Source organism: Myodes glareolus, chromosome 11, assembly GCF_982192425.1.
Source record: "Myodes glareolus chromosome 11, mMyoGla1.1, whole genome shotgun sequence".
Lineage (NCBI taxonomy): Eukaryota > Metazoa > Chordata > Mammalia > Rodentia > Cricetidae > Myodes > Myodes glareolus.
In genome coordinates, this window is record NC_142036.1 from 35,680,652 (window position 1) to 35,700,264 (window position 19,613).

The following is a 19,613-nucleotide window of genomic DNA, read 5'->3' on the forward strand; positions in this document are numbered from 1 at the left end:
ACTTCCTCTCATATTCTGTCCATCACTTTTTGCTATGGGATATAACAACTACTTTTATATGATAGTTCAATTTGTACATTCATTGATTAAAATATATAGGATATTGCTACTATGCATTTGTAGTTTTTGTGAAATATTTTCTTTGAACTTTAAGATACACATATCTAAATCTTTTTATTTTATTTGATTTTCATCATAAAACCACCTGTAGTATAAACTGGGTTAATTGTACTTCCAGTTGTCTAGTTTACTGCATGAAGAGACTTTTAAGTTTGTGGATTGATTATTGATGGATTGATTGCTGTGCTTGAATCGAGGGCTTTATGCATTGTATGCAACACTGGACTACATGCCACATTCCCATTATGCTTACTAAAAAAGGTAAAGAAAGCTAAGTCTCATGGGAGGAAAGTAACTTGTTCATTGCCATGTAAAGAATGGATATTACCTACTGTCTGACTCACAATTAATGCCTTACCACCGGATGTATGGTCATGTAGAGTATTTGCTTATATAGCAATATTCATGTTTCTTTAGTCTTTTGTGTCAGTCACCATGGCTCTCATGTAGTCTCTGGTCTAATATTGAGGTGTGGACAGATTCTAAAACATTCTTTGAAGTGTGTTATGTTATTATAGCAATTTGAAGACATTGCCAAAGAGCATAGAAAAATGTTTGTGTTGGCAAGATGGTGGGATAGAATGTTGCAAGGGTGTCATTATAAGCTACTGGAAGGACAACCCTTAAATTTGGTCTTATAAAAATTATGCAAAGGTGGAGAGATGGATCAACAGTTAAGAGCACTTACTGTTCTTCCAGAGGACCTGAGTTTGGTTCCCAGCACCCACATGGCAGCTCACAGCTGCCTGTAACTCCAGCTGCAGGGAGTGTGAAGCATTTTCTGACCTCCGCAGGCACCAGCAGTAGGAGTGGTACAGAGACAAGACACTGATACACATGGGCAAAACACGCATACACGTAGATACAACACCCATACACATAAAATAAAAAGAATCACGTGGAAGTTAATTGGATGATTATGGATAAAACAGAAATGAGAAGGTGGAAGATTTAAGCGGCCATTGCTGAGGTTGCTGAGGGGCTGCGGGTGGGATGCCATACCAGTGATGTCCTCTGAGGCCAGCGTGCTTTAGTTAGGGGAATAAGAAAATAAAATACTGACAGTGAGTACAGACTTCACCTTGTTTTTAAAATTCTCTTCAGTTCTTTACAAACATCACACCTGTGCATTTCAATCATTTTGTTAGAAATAGATGCAAATTCATATTTTTGCCTTCTGCATTGGAAATGTAGAATGCATGTTTTGGTATCTCAGAATTCCTTGGCTGGGAACTTCGCTTGTGCATTAATTTAACATTTCTCTTCTTCTTTTCCCTAACTCTGCACTTCTGACAACAAGAGCAATGTACTTAGAATTTTCTTTCCAGTTAAAATCTTTATCATTTCTCAACAGAAAGCTTTCACTGCTGTGGTTCAGCTAAATTATGAGAGGCAGAGATGACTCTTAATCATCGCTCTTTAATTTGGGAGCTGGTGAGCAGTTTCCCTTATCATTTAATGGGATTGAACTTCTGATCAGACCAGCTGTAATACTGCATGAGACAACTGTTCCGTCTACAGTGTAAAAGGGTGTGATAAAAAATACCGTGCTGACCAACTGACTGGGGAAGAATTGAATCTATTTACTAGAAAGATGGCTCAGGTTATTGATGGGCTGCAATCCTGTAATGTCCATGAACTATGACTTGACAGCTCTATAAGTATTGGAGATAAGATCTGAAATCAGGGGACAAAAACTGTATGGAAAGTAGAGCTGCTATTCAGCTGGTCCATGCTGACATCTTGCAGTATTGGAAGGACCTCAGAAGACATTTGGTAATTGTTTTCATAAATCTACTAAACGAATTCCTTTTGTTAGTGTTAACTGTAGAAGAGCTAGCAGGCTGGCTGGGTTTTTTTTTTTTATCACTGTTTTGTGGCCAGTGGTGGCGTGACTTAAACGTGAAGTCCAACTGAGTTCATTCAGATTTGCAGATAAAGTAACCAGTGGGGCATCGGAATAAGATGCTCCAGGAAGGAAGGGAGATGAGATAGCTATTAAGGAATGCCAGGCAAGCAGTTTCTATAGGTTAAGGATGAGATTTTGTTGTAAATTCTAACAGGCCATATAGAGGCTGTGGTTTCCTTTGCTTAACAGAGAATAGTATTATGTTCTGGATGCTGTGTTACATTCTATGGCATAAAAATGAATAATCTCTAGAGGAACCTGCTTTACTAGAAAAGGTAGATAAACATGTAGAAACTTTGACTATTATATGAAGAGCTTTGATAGGTATAGGCAGAGGCTGCCATGGAAGTCAAAAGTTGCTCCTGATCCTGAAGGCGCCATGTGGAAGGACACGCATGCAAAGAGAACATGATAAATGCAAACAAACTCCAAGTGGTTTGAACAAATAAAATGAAATGAAATTTATGCTCTCACAATGCTGAAGCATGCATGGGCAACTCATATATGGCGATTCTGTTGAACGTGACCATATTGGGTTGCATGGTCTAAGTCGATGAAGACAACTGACCAGGTCTTTTCCCCAAGAGGCCACCAGATCTCATTACAGATGAGTTGCTGGGAATTGAATTCAGGACCTTTGGAAGAGCAGGCAGTGCTCTTACCTAACCACTGCCATCTCAAGGCAGAAAATGACAGAGGAGACTCCAGGCTGAGCTGAGGAATAGGTTTATGGTGAAAGGCGTTTTATGCCATTTTCAGATCAGCATGTAATGAATACTCAGGAAGGCGTTGAAAAAGGGAGTGACATGCTCATGTTTGTATCACAGAAGAATCACTTTCTAGTGATGTGAGAGTTGGATTAGAGGTGGTAAGACTGACATTAGGGAGACAACCATGCAGGAGGCTGAGGCATACTGATAGTTTGATCTAAAGAGATTATTCAGAAATTTATAGTCACAAAAAGATGGGGAAAGTTTTTCGGCAATAGCATTCAAATAATGATTGTTGTCATATCAGATAGTGGTGGAGACTAAGATTTTCTTTTTTAAGGTCAATCTCAAAGTGCAAGAAAGAATAGATCCACAAATAATATAGAGATACAGTGCAGAGAGTCCCCTATAGTAAGTTAGCTAATAGTGAAATCTATATTTTGAAATACCTGTTTGGATAGTAAAGTCTAAAAAGAAACAAGGACATGTAGGTTTAAATGGAGGGAAATATGAAAAAAATATTTCTTTTTATGAGACAACACGGATAAAGTCCAAATCTAGACAGGCAGGCACTACAGGATGGGGCCACATACTGTTTTAAATCACTGTCTATTGCAGATCTAAATTCCTTTCTTAGAATAGTGCCTTAGTTAGGATTTCTATTCTTGTGAAGAGACACCAGGACCATGGCAACTCTTATAAAGAAAAGCACTTAATTGGGGCTGTCTTGCAGTTCATAGATGTGGCCCATTATTATCATGTTGGGAAGCATGGTTGCATACAGTCAGACATGGTGCTGGAGAGAAAGCTGAGAGTTCTATAGCCAGATCAGCAGCCAGCAGAAAGAGTGCCATACTGAGCCTGACTTGAGCATCTGACACATTCCCTCCAACAAGCCCACACCTACTCCAACAAAGTCAAATTTCCTGCCACTCCCTATGAGCCTATGGGAGCCATTTTCATTCAACCATCACAGACAGTGCGTAAAGAAAAGCTGATGTCTTGCACAAGGCAGAATCCTGAATGCTTTGTGGTTTACATGTTTTCAGCATTCCTTTAACATGCGAAAGCAATCAATTCAGTGTAGAATGTTGCATCCTTTTTTCTTGGTTGTTGTCCCTTGTAACGAATTTCCTTTCACTCCTCTAGCTGATAACCCAATTGAGGCCATTCTGTGTCTGGTTTCCTTGCCACATTTTTCATACTTGCTGCGGTATGCCTCACTAAATGCCCGATAACTTCTTATCCCAAAGAATCACTTACATTGGAGTTTTTACATTTTTGCACTCAAAGTACCTCCTTTGTTTCATAATTAGAGAAGGATGAGCGATGAGCACAGGGAATTTCAGCAGATGTTCTTCCCTGTTATGATTGTAGGCATGGATCACCATTAGCAGCTTTCATTCCATAGTTTAATCGTCAAATATTTCTTTCATTAGTTTATATCCTTAAACTTCAAGATTCTGTAGACAGGAAATACACTTCTACAGTACTGGAGAATTTTCCTGTGTCTTCCTGCTTTGGGATCATTCTCAGAGCCATACTTCTTCTGTTAATACTATCACCTATGCTAGGCATTGGAAAGTCTGCTATTTACTGTGGCCCAGCTCAAATGGTGGGAGAAGATACAGTGTAACTATGTCTGTTCCAGAGCAGAGAATTGAAGCTTCCGTGCTTTTGAGTTTTACCTAGGTACAGAAGCTCTTGAGTTACTGAGAAGGGTTTTGCACTTTGATTACCGAACTCTTTGTTTTTCTATGTTCATTCTGTAGTCCACTTTCAAATAAAACTTTAAATTTTTGGATATTGCCTTTAAAACAATATGTGTCAAAAAGTTCTTGTTAAGGCTATGAATAATTACCTATTCTGTTCTCTCAACACAAATGAAGATATTATACTAAATGTTTTTTTTTCATTTGTTGGAAATATCCTTTAGGGTATATATATATGGAAAATGCAGTTTAGGGGAAACTAAATCTTTAAACATACTGTTGTTGTGGATAACTTTCTTTTTTGTTCATATCTAGAAGTGAAATTGACGAAGGAATTACTTAAAAATTATAATCCTAATTTGAGTCTAGTCTGTAATCCCAGCTACTTAGGAATTTGAGGCAAGAGATCACAGTCAGTTCAAGTATGGACTTAGTGAGACTGTGTCTCAAAATCAAAGTGAAACTGGTCAAAGATTGTCTTAGGGATAGAGCACTTGTCTAGCATGTGTGAGGCCCTAGCTTCGATTCCTAGTGCCACATAAATATGAAAAGTGTACATTTAAATTGGCTTGGTCTGGTTAGGTTTATTTTGGTGACTTAGCATATTGTAAAAAAAATGCCATTCTTTTTTCCCGTTCTTATGTAAGCATTTTTTCTTCAAAATTATTTTTAGAATCTTGATGAGGGAAGCATAGTCGTTAAAGCAGCAAAATTATGGGTCCTAGTGTTCTTGCTGACTACATAGCTGTCATCTCTTATGTGCGCTTTCTGTTTTCTCTGGTTGAGTTTTGGGTCATTGCTTAGTGACTTTGCTGTAGCATGGTAAGTCTCAGTAGAGGGCTCTCACAGAATAGAAAGATCCTTGTGATGGTTTTACTAGCATCTTATGAATATTCCCACCTAATTATGAGCTGGAGCTACAGAGCTAGAAGCTGCCTTCTTTCCAAATCCCCTATATTGGTTTATTTAGCACTGCTTGTTGATGTTGTTAAATAAATGAGTCTATTATGCAATCTGTAAAATGCTCCTGTGAGTGCTTAATAGAAAGCTTTCTGCTGTATGGTTAATAGCCTTGCCTGCTAATTATAATTTGCGATGGTTAAAGTCCTGGGTTCCAAGCCGCTTTTTCACGATACTTAATGAAGATGCTGGGTTATTTATCTAACAAACACGATTTCTCATAATTGATTATTGGTTGATTAAATCTCCATAAATTTTAATTTTAGTTTGGATTATTAATACAGTCTGTATTCATATTCACTTTGTATGAAGTCTCCCAGTATAACTGAATCCTAATTTTGTGTGACAGTAGGATAAACTCTTTGCAGGAGTCGATTAAAGCCATTGGTCACATTATAATCATCTCTTTGACTCATCCTAGCCAAATCCCACAGCCTGGTCCTTTAAACAGTTGACATTTATTTTCTCGTAGTTGGAGAGGTGAGTCCAGATAAAAGTAGTGCTTTGGCTGTCTTCCTGGCTGTGGAGGCTACTTTTTGTCTGTGTCTTTGTCTTCATCTGCCTTCAGTGTACATCCTGTGGGAAAGAGTTTTGGCCTCTTTTCTTCTTACAGAGACATTGGTCTCAAGGTTAAGGCCCTACACTTATAAAATGATTCTCTTCACCTCCCTTGTGGCTCTGTAAATGTGTGTTTAATCTTTTGCTTTAGTGTATATCTTTTGAGAGGATAAAATTTAATCTATAACTGAAGCCTGTTTGATGGCTGGTTTCAGGAATGATTTATTTTTGTTGTTGTTACATGTTGCCATAATTCAGCAGGACAGTACAGATTTATTGATTCTCTATTAACACAGTTCAGTAATACAAGGGATTGTATAGTCAAGTAAGCAGAGGTCACACACTGCGATGAGACTGAACTGAATGGACCCAGAAAATGGAAGTCTCTTCTGAGTGTTTGTCTTTGCAGTTGTATCACTGAAGAAAATCAGGTTAAATGGAAGATTACGAGTGGTGGTCTCAAGTATCTTTTTTTCCCTCTTCTCTCCTTCCTTTCCCCCACTTCACTCCCTCCCTCCCCCCCTCTTTCTTTCCTTCTTTTTTATTTATTTTTTATTTCTTCTTTCTTTTTAAAAATCAAATGTGTTTTAAGGTATTTTAGTGGTAGTGAGTGAGCAGTGAAAATGATGGGAAATATCATGGTTACAATATGAATTTTTTTTTTACTCTTAGAATGTTAGATGTTCTGGTAGAGCAGGGTCTTGTCTTCATGTGCTCAGAAGCCGTGGGAGCCAAGAACATTCTAACTGAGCCTTCCACCGTGGGAGGGAAAGTAATCTTTGAATTTTGTTACATTTATGCTGTTATTTTTTAGAGTTGATTTCAGAAAGGACTGTTGTGTTTCAAACTTCAAAATGTAGTTCAAAATGCTAAACTAGTAAAACAGCAGCCTGAATGAATACTTCCTTTCAAGATCCATGATATTTTCTCTCCTCTGACTTTGTTCATGTTTCCTACCTGTTTTCTGTAGCTCTTTGCTTTGGTCCCATCTAATGTGAACTAATCAAGTTAAGTCCTGTGTTATCTCAGTGATTTATTCCCAGAGTAGGCAGTCTTCTTTTTAATAGAGAGTTGACAGCCTTCTCTCTGTTTGTCACTTTTCACAGGCCTCTTGTACAGCTTGTATTCATTTGTGATATCTTAGTGCACCTTCCTTTTAAATGTCATCTTGTGCATATGAATTTCTTCTGTTTGCATAGTTGTTCCATTTTATTCTGTTCACAGATACTATAGTCACACTACCATATTAATAAATTCATTTCATATTCTGTCATTTAATACTTTTCTATAATATTGAGTAATGCCAGATTTTAGACTAATACTTGAAGAACTAATGTTACTGTATTTCCATTGGCAGTATTAAATTAAAGAATTTAAATATTTCAGTTTCCAGAAAATTTAATTTTGAGCTCTTGACCATGAAATTTGGCCTTTTGTACCACTTCCCCAATTTCTAAGCACATTGGTTAATCCATGATGGTACTAAGTGAAGTAATTTGTTAAGTGCCAACTGGCTGAGAAAAATGAGACTCTAGCTTCACAGTGCCATGCCACAGCAGCTAACACTGTATAAAGGTTTCATTACCCAGCCTGTCCTAGGCACACACTTTAGCCCATCTCTGCTGTGCTGTATTTGGTAGTTCAAATTGATAGTGTGCAGATGTTAATTGTGTTACTTTTGAATGGTCACTAATGTCAGCTAGGACTGTTAATTCTAAAAGAAAAATAGACCTTTTTAGTTCTAAAATGTGACTGTTTTGTTGTTAATATATAAAAAGTAGTGCCTTTTATTTGAGAACATTGTGCATGAGCACTCTATCTGTATCATTCACACTCTCCCTCTTCTCTCAAGTTCCTCCTGTGCTCCACACCATTTAAGGTTTCTCTTTTGATTGGTGTGTGTGTGTGTGTGTGTGTGTGTGTGTGTGTGTGTGTGCGTGTGCACGCACACGCACATACATCAATGTATATATAACCTACTGAGTTCATTTAATGTTGCTCATACATATCTGTGTTTAGAATTAGCCGCTTGAGTTAATTCAACATTATTTGTGGGAGCTCATTCCTGGAGGAAACTAATTCTTCTCTTAGCAACCATTCAGTACTTGGAGCTTTTCATCTAGGTATGGGGCCATGTGGAATTTCTCCTGGCCTCATTGGCATCTCAAATGGAGTTTTCAGTTATGCTGTCTTATTCAGGTAACCCTATTTGTTGAGATTTGTTGGGTGCATTTCTCTTCATGCCTAGAGGACATGTGGTAAATGGTGTCCTGGACTTATACACTGCAAATGTATAAGTTGAGGTTGGACATCCCCACAATCCTGTATTCTCTTTAGTTTGACCAGTGGTCGAGCTCTGTAATAATCTCTATTTGTTGTACAAAGAACTTCTTGGATGAGGATGAGAGCTACACTCATCTGTAATTATAAAGGTTAGTATTTAGAATAGAGTTAAAAGTTATATTGGTTTACAATAATGGCAGCAGTAGGCTTTCCTCCATGACCCTGACTTCTCAATTCATGGATAATTGACTGGGTTTCCAGTTCCAGGCACAGATTTCCTCCTGTTGATCAATTTTTAAGTACAATAAGACAGCTGTTTGTTTTCCATTCCCAAAATAACAGTGCCACTTTGGTGCCATTGAGTCTATCTTGCCAGTCCAGTCATTGTGGTTCATAATGGTTTCAGCTGGGTAGGACTACCAATTCCTCTTTTCATTTTGCAGCTGCAAAGCACCTTCCAATACAGTGAGAATCTGTTCTCAGAAAGTGGTCATCCAGGCCAATCCTAGCTTGATTCCTCCAAGTCCTGTGTTCAAAGTGTATGATATTTTCTACAGTAGACTCTTACCTTTAAGTTCTGAAAGACAATAAAAGTGGCGGTAATAGCCCATGCTGTTCTGAAAGACTATTGTATTACTCTAGCCAGTAGCTTGAGGGGAGGTTTCCTATACCTGATGCTGGGGGCTTTACATGTCTTTTGTATGGTGCATCATGACCAGTGTACTATAGCTCCATTAAGATTATATGTATGTACATAGACATATGCATCAGAAGTATCATTTTAGAACTTAAAACATCTCACTTTTCACTTAATTTCATTTGTGAGATCCTTCAAAGTGTATGGCATCATACTAGTGCCAATGTGTTGACACTGGCCCTTTCTGCAGAAGGTTTTAGGTAAAGATTCAGCATTTTTGCTGTCTGAAAGATCTAAATCCCTTAGAAGGACAAAAATGTATGCTTAAACTACAAAATAGCGGAAAGACTCTTCTACGCAGGCCACTTTTTCTCAAAACTAGATTGACTCTTCTCTTCTACTACATCATGCCAGGAATGGTCTGATGCTCAAGGAAGCTTTTCAGATACTTTGCTTGAGGCAGTAACAAGATTTTGTGAAGTCAAAAAGAAGTCAATGTGTAGTTCAGGTTGTGGTTTTAATATAGATACAGTGTAGGCATTCTTGTGAATTCATTGGTGAATTCATGACTTAGTATTTGAGTCATTTTCAACTGATGTACATCTAGAGTTAGTAGTTGTATAGAGTAACATTTATTACATAATACTTTTAAGTGCATTTTCAATTTAAATATTTTGACCCTGCAAAAATGAGTAGAATAAAATTTGAGTCCTGATCGATCTCCCTTTCTTCCTACCTTGTGTTAGTAGAAACAATCACCATTAATAGTGGGACACTGACTTTTTCCCAGCCCTTTTTGGCTAGATGGAGTGAGATATAGTTACTTTGGTCAAGGATTCTTCTTTTAAAATTGCATAGTGTCCTTACCCTTTCTCCTTAACAGTTCTTGGCTTTGAGAACTTGGTTTTTGAGCTTTGTCACCGTCATTTTGACATTGCCTCCTGTCTTTCAAAGGACACTTTCCTGCTTTATTTTGGGAACTTACGCGTCACATCTTGAACTATTTATTATCTCTTCATCAGTCTTACTGGATAGCTTTATCTGTTTTGAGAACTTCAGCTACCTCCATTGCTGAGCCATATCTGTATCTTCATCCACTTCCCCTGAGCTCTATAACCTTATATGTACCTAGGCATGTTTGCTTCTGTGTCTCATTGGCTCAAGATCTTCATTTTCCAGTCTGACATTGAGTTCTCATGTCCAAGACCTTGTTGCTTCTGGGTTCTTGTTTCACACTTGAATGAGTTAGAAACTTAGCCACCAATATTGCTGCTTTTTTCTCCCTGGCTGTGAGTTTGAAAGAACTGTCAGATCTGAAATCGGCAGGTTTTGACTCATCCCATGTTCTTCTTTTGCTTGCAGCCATATTGCCACTCCTTGATTTTCAGCCTCCAATATATACTCCTTTCTGAATGGAGATTATATTTTCTAAGCAGCAATGATTTTTCTGTCGAATGAGAATAATGATGTCAGCTCAACTCTGTGTTCTTCCTCAGTGCTCGTGGAAATGGTTCTTTTTATCTGTCACGGAGTTGAACATGTGTCCTTGTCTCCTGTCTTGTTGAACTTTTCATGTCTTACTGCTGTCTGGGGGGCCAGCCTCCAGGGCTTTGAGAGTAATCTATAGAATCAGCATAAAGGAGACTTCTATCTGAGGGGGGTTTAGGAAAAGAAGCACTCACACACTCTCTTGAGGGCTTTCTTCTTTCTTCTTTGTTCTCTTATGTTTTTTCTCCGTTCTTTCTATGTATTCTTTTTTTCAAACAGCTTATATACTCCAACAAAGTTTTTAAGGCAATATAGGAATTACACTGTGGTTACATTCTATTTTTCACATGAATGGTTGCAATGAATAGAAAGCAAACAGTAAAAAGCAGCATGTTTCCATATCACTTACATGATTAAACATTTTATATACCACAGGTGAAAAACAAATTATTTCAAGAACTCATACATTTATACCCAAGCAAGGTGTTTTTGTCAGGTCTTTTACTGGCAGGCTGTATTTTGTAGTTATAAAGAAAGGTCCAATTACTTTATTAGTCATCTTAAAATGTAATCTCAGAAGGAGTCCTACAGGAATCACAAACCTAAACCTTCATGTATCAAGAAGAGTCAGTCAGCTCTACTTTAAATCTTTAGGGTCATATCCAATCATCAGTAGTTTTTTATATATCAGGAGATTGAGGGCAAAATGCTTTTAAGGAATTAATTTAATCATCACCTTTGGTCATTAACCAATCTTGGGAAGAATGTTATAGCAGCCAAGAATAATTGGGCTGCTTTGTTCTTGTTCCCATACTTTTACAAGTTCCTCATTCATTCAACTGTGTGTCATTCTAAAACTTAAGTTGTCTTTTGGAGTTTTTTTTACCTCAAACCTATTTGACAAAACATCTTAGTCTAACTTTGTTATTTTCGAAGTTTCGTTTCAGCTGTGATGCGCTCCAAAACCTGTGTACACATCTCCCAATATTAAGGTTAAAAGAATTTGAACTAACTGGGCTACTGGGTCTTAACTGTCAGTCACTAACGTGAGCTACAGGCCATGCAGCTCCTTAGGTGAGACTCACAGACCCCGACTGTGAAACATATCTTTGTATTTAATTCATCAAAACTCTGTAGAAGCTATGATTATTTTTTATCAAATTAGACAGGACAGTGTCAGGAGGGCTCATCTGCTTGACAATCTACAGGTACAAATGCCTAGTAGAACGGGATGTTTCCAAGGGTAAACACATCAGAGAAAGAGAGCTGCAGCAAACATGAAAAGACATAGCAAAACAGAAGCCATTCCTGGGTCTACAGTCCCGTGGCCGTACCGAAACAAGATTGGCCCGTTAGAGAGTTTTCTTCTGGTGGGCTGACACCTGGAACTTTAGTTGCCACCCACTGCTTCTTTGGCATGGTCAATGGCAATGACTTTGTATCTATCAAAATTTTCAATGGAATGTTAGAAAGTAAGGCATGTTTTTTAAATTTGTTTAGTCACAGTTCAATTCCACAGCTCAGTTGAAGTTGAGGGATGTTTATATTTATTCAATGATGGCCAGACAAGACAGGTCCACAGACTGCATAGTAGGGACTTGGAGCCTCATCTGATTTATTCAGGGGGGCTTAATTTTAAGTTTGTTTTTCTAGCTAGTGTTCTATGTCTTTTGATTTTTGATGTTGTTTAAATAATAGATTGCTCAGTCATTCAAGTGATTACCATGCAAGCATGAGAACCTGAGTTCAGATCCCCAGTAGCCATGGAAAAAGCTGGGCCTGTAGTAGGCATACACCTGTAATTCTAGCACTGGGCAAATAGAAATGGAAGGATTCCCTAAGATTGCTGGCCAGTTAATCTCAGTTCATCAGTGAGTTCTTGGTTTGTTCAGGGAATTTTTTCAAGAAGTAACGTGAGAGCTGAGGAGGAAGAAGCTGACATTGGTGTTTACCCTCCATATACACATCATACCTGTGTATGTGGTTCCCTCCCTCCTACATGCTCATGTTTGCATTTGTGTGCACATGCACACACATGCACGCACACACACAAACACACACACACACACATACACAAGCTCAGTTGAGGTATGCCTAGTGTATTTAGTATGTTTATAGAGTTGCATAACCAAAAGCACAAGTTTAAAACACTTTTTCACCTAGAAAGAAGACTAGAACTTTTCACTGTTACCTCCAAGCTTTCAACAGCCTCCAGTGCTGCTCAACCACCTCGTTTCTATTGATTCGTCTGTTGTGGATGGATGGGAAATAAATGCGGTCATGCTAGCATGCTCTTTTGTGATTGTCTTTCCTCAGGCAGAAGAAAGGTGCTGTCAAGGTTTACCCATTTTTGTGTCATGTTGGTTGCCTTTTTATGCTGATGTATCATACATGATTGCTTGGCTAGGCCTCATTTTATTCATCCACTTGTCATTTGATGAGCCTTACGGTTTTGCAGGACTATTGTAAACGTGCTCCTTTGACTGCAGCTGTGTGGCTTTCTCATGGGTGCCAGTTATCTATTCTACTTAGTAGAATTGCTGGGTTAGATGGTAACTCTGTTCTGCAACCTTGATAGTTTTCCAGAACAGAATTCGGATAACATGTACTTTCACCAGCAGACTTTCAGGGCTTCAGTTTCTGCATATACTCCCTAGCAGTTCTCTCTCCCTTGGTGAGCCTGGCTCCCTTTCCATCAGATGCTTTACATGGCTTGCTTCTTCCTACAGTTGAGACTCTGTTGAAAGACAGCTAGGCTTGGACAGCATATCTTGGGAAGTCTCAGCACTTACAGAGTCATTTTATAATGAAAATAGAAAAAGATATTTCTATCACATTCTGCTAGAAACATCTGGGTACTGAAGGTGGGCAAGGTTAGAGTCTTTGCAAAAGCGGTGCATGGGCTAACTTATAACTTAATGATGTGCAGCTGTTGACGTTATTCTCCCTGCCTATACCCTTTCTGTCCGCCATTATTTGTAGGATGTATGACACTGTGTATTTCTAGTCATTTTAACTATGAATATATTCATCCACTTTACTCGATCTCGAAGTTCAAGTTCTATTATGAGGTCTTCTTTAAACTTTTAGATGGCTGTGCTGAATTATCTTACATATCAAGTTAAGGGACTACCACCTCTGTCATGGTTGGCCAAACACTATTCTAGTGTAACAGAGTACACTGGGCATTTTATAAAAATCTTTGACTTTCATAGCTGAATTCCTGAAATAACATTGAACTGCTATAAACTTTTATACAAATAACAGGTTCAAGTTGTGTTTTAATTTGTCTTTATTTTTTGGGATTATTATAGTGTTACTTTCTTGACTCTCTAGATAGGCTGTTGTCTTCTGAACTCTTAGTTCGCTTCTTACTAAGTAGATGTAAATGTCTTTTGCTTTTAGACCAAGCTTCAGTGGCTCTGTGAGGAGCTCAAGGAGAGAGAGAGCAGAGAGAAGACCATGCGGCAGCAGCTGGTGCTCTGCCGCCAGGAGCTCCGGGACCTGACGGAGCACAAAGAGTCTGAGCTCCTGTGTCTGTTCGAGCACATCGAGAGGCAGGAGCAGCTTCTGGAGGAGTTCCACCAGGAGAAGAGAGGTGGGTGCCCGTGCTCCCTCTCCTCCTCCTCTGTCTTCATGGGTCTGTGGGGCTGGAGAAATCCTTACTGGTACTTCTTCACATAGGACTTTTTCAAAATTGTTCTCTCTCCTTACCTCTTGCCTTCTCATCTTTCTTCATGTCTGAAATTATGAGAGCAAGCTGTCGAGTCCTGAAAAATTTTTTTTTGTTCAGTGTCCTCTTCTGTATTTTCAAGATGTATCTGTGCAATGAGTATCAGAATTGACTTGGTAAGACTCTGTCTTCTCCCCTGATGAAAAGATTGAAGTAAAATATCCATTCATTCAACAAATACTTGCTTTGGTATTGGGGAATCTCTTCCTGGTGGTAAGAACATACCAATGAGTAAACCAAAGGAAAGGTTCTTTGTTCAGCTTACGTCATACTTGCTCATAGGAGGTGTAAGATCCCTGTTGAAAATAATGGGTTAAGAAAGGTAGAGTTTGGAAGAATAATGGTAGACTCAAAGGTTGCACAAATTTGAAAAAGTCCATGTATAGTAGTGTTCATCATAACAGGAAAAAGAAAAATGATGCCTGAAGTCTATGAAGTTCAGTCCGGTTGTCCTTAAGCCATTGCTTTATTGCCTTATTGATGAACTTTATTAAGAACCACGTGAAGCTTGTAGTGTCTGCTTAAGAAAATCTGAAACTTAATATAGGACAATGCTTATTCATAGTATTCTTTTTAAGAATAACCTCATTTTCCAGTTTTATATACAAGGAAAGGTTAGGTGTTAAAGGGGAAATCATATCTTAATAGTGTTATGTGGATGCTAGCCATATTTGGAGGACTGTTTCTCCAGGCCAGTTCAGTATTGTTGGCCGTAGCTACAAGAGATATCAAAGGGCGCTTTGCTGGTTTTTCTTAATGACTGACAGTACAATTCCAGTCCTGGCTATGGATGTTTGAGACCATAGCTATATATATTTTCTGTGCTTTATGTAATATTCCTTACTTAACACTAGATTACAGATCTGTTTTATTGTTAGTAAATAGTATTTGACTCTGTCACTATTTCTTTGTGTTCAGGTTAGTGTGTCATACAACATCCAGTGAAGAAAATATTTGTACATATAGCTTTGAAAGGAAAACTACTACTGAGATATAAAGAAGGGAAATTGTCTTGTAGCCTTTGAGAAAGTAAGACCTTTGTAACAGAGAATAATTTCTTAGTTTGTTTTTAGTCGGTGTCTGTTAACATAAAATCCAAGTGGCAGGCAGCAGAGGGAATAAACACTATCTACTTTCCTTTCTGTGTTCAGCTCAACAATTGAGAGTTTCGTCTTAGCAATAGTGGCTGCAGTTGGGGCAAGCATCGAGACAATCCTTACCCAGATGTGTCACCCTTTGTTGTCTCAGTGCACACCCAGCTTATACAGACAAGAAATGTATTGGGTGGATAATGTATCCACTGGCACGTGGAGACGTGGAAACATGGAGGTTTCAGGAAGGCTGTGGTTCGTAAATGTTTGCATAATGCTGTATCTCCAGTGCTAGAGCACTGTGCCCAGTAGGCATTCCAAGTCTTTTGAGTCTGCAAGTGGACAACTACATGCATGAAACAACATTTTCAACAACATAGAAATGGTATAATACTAACCGTTAGTGGAAGAAAAACGTAATTTAAAGAAAGAAGCCTAATTGTGTGTTATATTTTAGTTTTGTAAAGAGATGTTATCTGACCATTAATCCAATTTTTTTTTCCATTTTAAAATTCTTTGGGAATTTATTAAGCAATACAGACATGAAAGACAAATCAGACTGATTAGATAATTGGATGGCATGGTTTCCATTTGTTTAGTGACATTCTGGAATAAATAACAATATCTGTAATTCCTGGTATTTCAGTTTTCTGTTTCATTGTACAGTAGCAGTAGTCCCATGATTTACATTTTTCTTCCTCACCAAGTTCTCTACGGGATTTCTAACTTATTAGGGGCACTATACTATACTTAGTCATTGTGGCCTCACTTTGTTTTATGATTTGACTTGCCTATTGTAACTTAAAAATTTTCAAAGAAGGTGAAAAAGACAAATCTCCTAAGTAAATTGGGAGCATGGGGGTCATGGAAAGGGGAGCAAGGAAGGGAAGTGAAGAAAAATGTATAGCTCAATAGAAACAATAAAAAGAGAAAAAAATACCCCAATGCTAGAAATGCAAATATTAAAACTGTCGATTTTTACAATGGCCTTAGTTCCTAAAAACTAAATGGGCATAACTTTTAGGCTGTTGTACATTTATGAGCATAGGAAAACTTCAGTGTAAATATAAGTATTGACCAGAAGAAGTAACAAATGTTAAGGCTGAAAAGGTAACAGGGAGTTAGATCAGAGTGGATGACCTAAAAAATAAAGGCAGGGAACTGAGTCTTGGGGAAATCAAGACTAAAGGAGTTATAAAGTGTTTTCCATGACCCTTTTAGCTTTTTGAACACACAGATCTTTTATGCAGATTGACTTATGACAATAATATGTGTAGTATTTTCTTAATTTATACTGTCAGCTTGTCAGATTTATGATTTTTAAAGACTAAATGATTTTGACTTTGTGTAAGCTCAAAAAAGAATGAATGTGTACATAGGCTCAGAATAGGCAGTGGAGAATAGATGGAATGAATTTGTAGACAATGGTAGAAGGAATGAGAGGTGGTCACTGGATTTTCACTTAAGATATTTCCCTCTCCTTTGGTTTCTGGAGACTGTCTCACTATTCCAGCCTTGTGTAGCCTGGAACTCAGATCTGCAAACCAGCCTGGCAACCAACCTGTATCATTCTTCCTCAATATATCTATATCAATATCTCTAATTTTAAAATTTCATTTTACATTGCAACCCCTGTTCTTTATTGAAATTGCTTGACAGAATACCCGACTTACAGAGTTTCATGTTGACCTGCCTTACTTTTATATATTATAGGAGAGATCAGGTTTTGGTGTTTGGTTGTTTTGTTTTTCAGATAATTGTTTCTCTACCTCCGTGGGTGGAGTTTCTTTGTGTCCCAGCAGCTGTTTCACAAAGAACCACTCTGAGGCTTATATTAATTACAAATGCTCAGCTGATATTTCGGGCTATCAATTACTAAGGGTTACTAGCAAACCCTTACATTTAAATTAACTCATATTTCTTATTTATGTTTTGTCACGTGGCTTGGTATGTTTTCTCAGTATAGCATGTTTATTTTGCTTCTCCCTGCGTCTGCTCATGAACTCTGAGTCTCCCATGACTCAGCCCTTTCTTCCCCAGCATCCTCCTAGTTTGGTTGTCCTGCCTACACTTCCTGTCTGGGTACTGCCTAGTCAACTTTTTACTAATAATGAGAGCAACAAGTTCTCACAGTGTATAGGATAAATTCTTCTGAGCTAATTTCTATGTTGCCTACACTTCCTGTCTGGGTACTGCCTAGTCAACTTTTTACTAATAATGAGAGCAACAAGTTCTCACAGTGTATAGGATAAACTCTTCTGAGCTGATTTCTATGTGAGGTCTTTCTGTGCTCTTTCTGAAACTGATGGATGATGGCTGAACAGAAGATAAGTTCTTAGAACTCAGTTTTGAGACGGAGAGATTAAGGTAGGGTCCACCAACTGTAGGCCTTTTCTTTATCACATAGATTAACAGTGAGATTCCATTTGAGTTTTGTTTGCACATTATTAATTGACTGTCCAGCCACATTTACCTGTTTGTATTGCTTGCCAAATTTCGCCAGTTTTTCAAAATTGTCGTTAGTCAAAGAAAAATTTATAGTAATGATATTTATAGAAATACTAATTATTGTTGCTTAGTTCAAAGAAAAGCAATATTATGTTTTTTGTTGATAATTCCTATTGGGGTAGCTTGAAACTGGGAAACGTGTTATGGAGTAGTAGATAATAAAGAATAAATTTTCTACAATAAAATGCACGAGGAAGATAAGAGAGAACTAGAGTAAACCCAGACTCAATAACTGGATTGCCGTGAGCCACAGGGTCAGACGGACAGGCAAGCCAACAGCATTTGCCTGTAATTCAGGATAGGATGTATTAAGAAGCTGAACCTTGGATTTTCTTCAGAACTGACATAAAGAGTAAATGAAAGAAAGATCAATAAGGCTACTAGAACAATGTTGGGGTTAGAGTATAAAATTAGGAAAGATGAATTGTGTGGGAACCCCTCCTAAACGAAGACAATCACATGAATACTGAATTTCACATTGTATTTTTCATGTAATAGTAAAATAAAACAAATTTATATTTTTGTATTGAAATGTCAGCAAGTGTCTGACCTCTCTGTTGACTTGCTAAGTTATCACTGGAAATTAACAGTGAAGTCCTCACTGAGAACCCAAATGTGTAAGGTACCATTTGATTTCAGTTTTTTTAGTATGTGTCTTAATTGTTAATGTGAACATAAAATGATTTAAAAGGTTTTCATAGCTTAATCTTAGGTATTTTTCTTTCCCATAGAGTCTAAATTGCACAGATAAAATTTGGTTTGTTTTGTTTGTGAAATTTGTTACCAGTAATTAGAGTTGATGACAAAGAAATCAATTTACCTAAGTTCTTTTTATTATCATGCATGTTATTAATGATTAATTATGGTTATATTATTAAGCATTAAACTGGTTTTGGAGCAAGATAATTTAATGTGTTAATTATCTTGTAGTACCACAGATGTTGGGTTGGAAATGAATAGATTGATGATGAATCACTGTTCAAATTTTTGCACGTTTACGTAGAAAGTAGGCCTTATGGTACCAGATCAAGAGAAGTATCAGCAAGTAATGGTCTTCTTGTTATCTTTGAGTGTATGAGAATTTATGATCTCAGAATCTCTAAAGTCAAAAGTGTAGTATAGAACCAATAGTGATACCCTCCCTGTCTGGCTGTGTGACTATGTGAAAACCTCTGTTTCTGTGTTTTAATTGTCCTGTTTCTACAATCTCAGCCTCTCTGGATTCAGTGCTCTGATGATGGATGGTCTGCGTCCATTTTCTGTAAGTTACTATTTAGTAAAACTTCCCAGAACTCTCTGCAAGATTTCAGCAATAGCTTCCAGTTAGCTCTTCATCTGTTCTCAAGTGACCTGGCAATCCTGCCCTTCTCTGTGAAGTGGGCTTTGTATAGTCTCCCATTGCCTCAGCCAATTAAGACCTTAAAATTAGGCTTTGAGGAACCCTGCCCATGCTTCCAGAAACATAATAGCGCTACTTTCATTGAAGGAGATGAGAAGTGTTTAAGTTTGGCCAGTGAACAAAGCAAGGATAAAAACAAGTGCGAAAATCATAATTAGCCCTGAATATTTTAATGCAAAAAGGGTATCAGTTTTTGGACACTATTTCACCATTATGTTAGATTTTCCTCCGTAATTTATAGTTCACAGTTTTTCCCCTTGCTTCTTATAGGAGCAATTAAGTTATAGAATAAGACAGTTGGAAAAGGATATTACATCCTTCCTTTGGGAGAAAATAGCTTTGCTGTGTTCGATTTAGGCACGAGTCAAGGCATTTCTGTTGCTGTAAGCCTGAGTAACGTTCTAGAATGTAAGTTCTTTAGAGAATCTCTCTTTGATTTGGCAGTGAGTGTGTGTTTTCTCATGGGTTTCGAGCACACATGCATTTCGGTTGATGTGGGTGAACA

General features: G+C 37.8%; 1 protein-coding gene across 7 annotated transcripts in view; it reads left to right on the forward strand.

Annotated features, from left to right (window-relative positions):
* Positions 1–19,613, forward strand: part of Cep128 (centrosomal protein 128) — a 354,331-nt gene that overhangs the window by 144,997 nt on the left and 189,721 nt on the right. For all 7 annotated transcript variants that reach the window (XM_085697793.2, XM_085697795.2, XM_085697792.2 and 4 more), the window contains one exon: positions 13,783–13,975. In XM_085697793.2, coding sequence (XP_085553919.2) covers positions 13,783–13,975 — 193 coding nt within the window. The remainder of the gene's footprint in view (positions 1–13,782; positions 13,976–19,613) is intronic.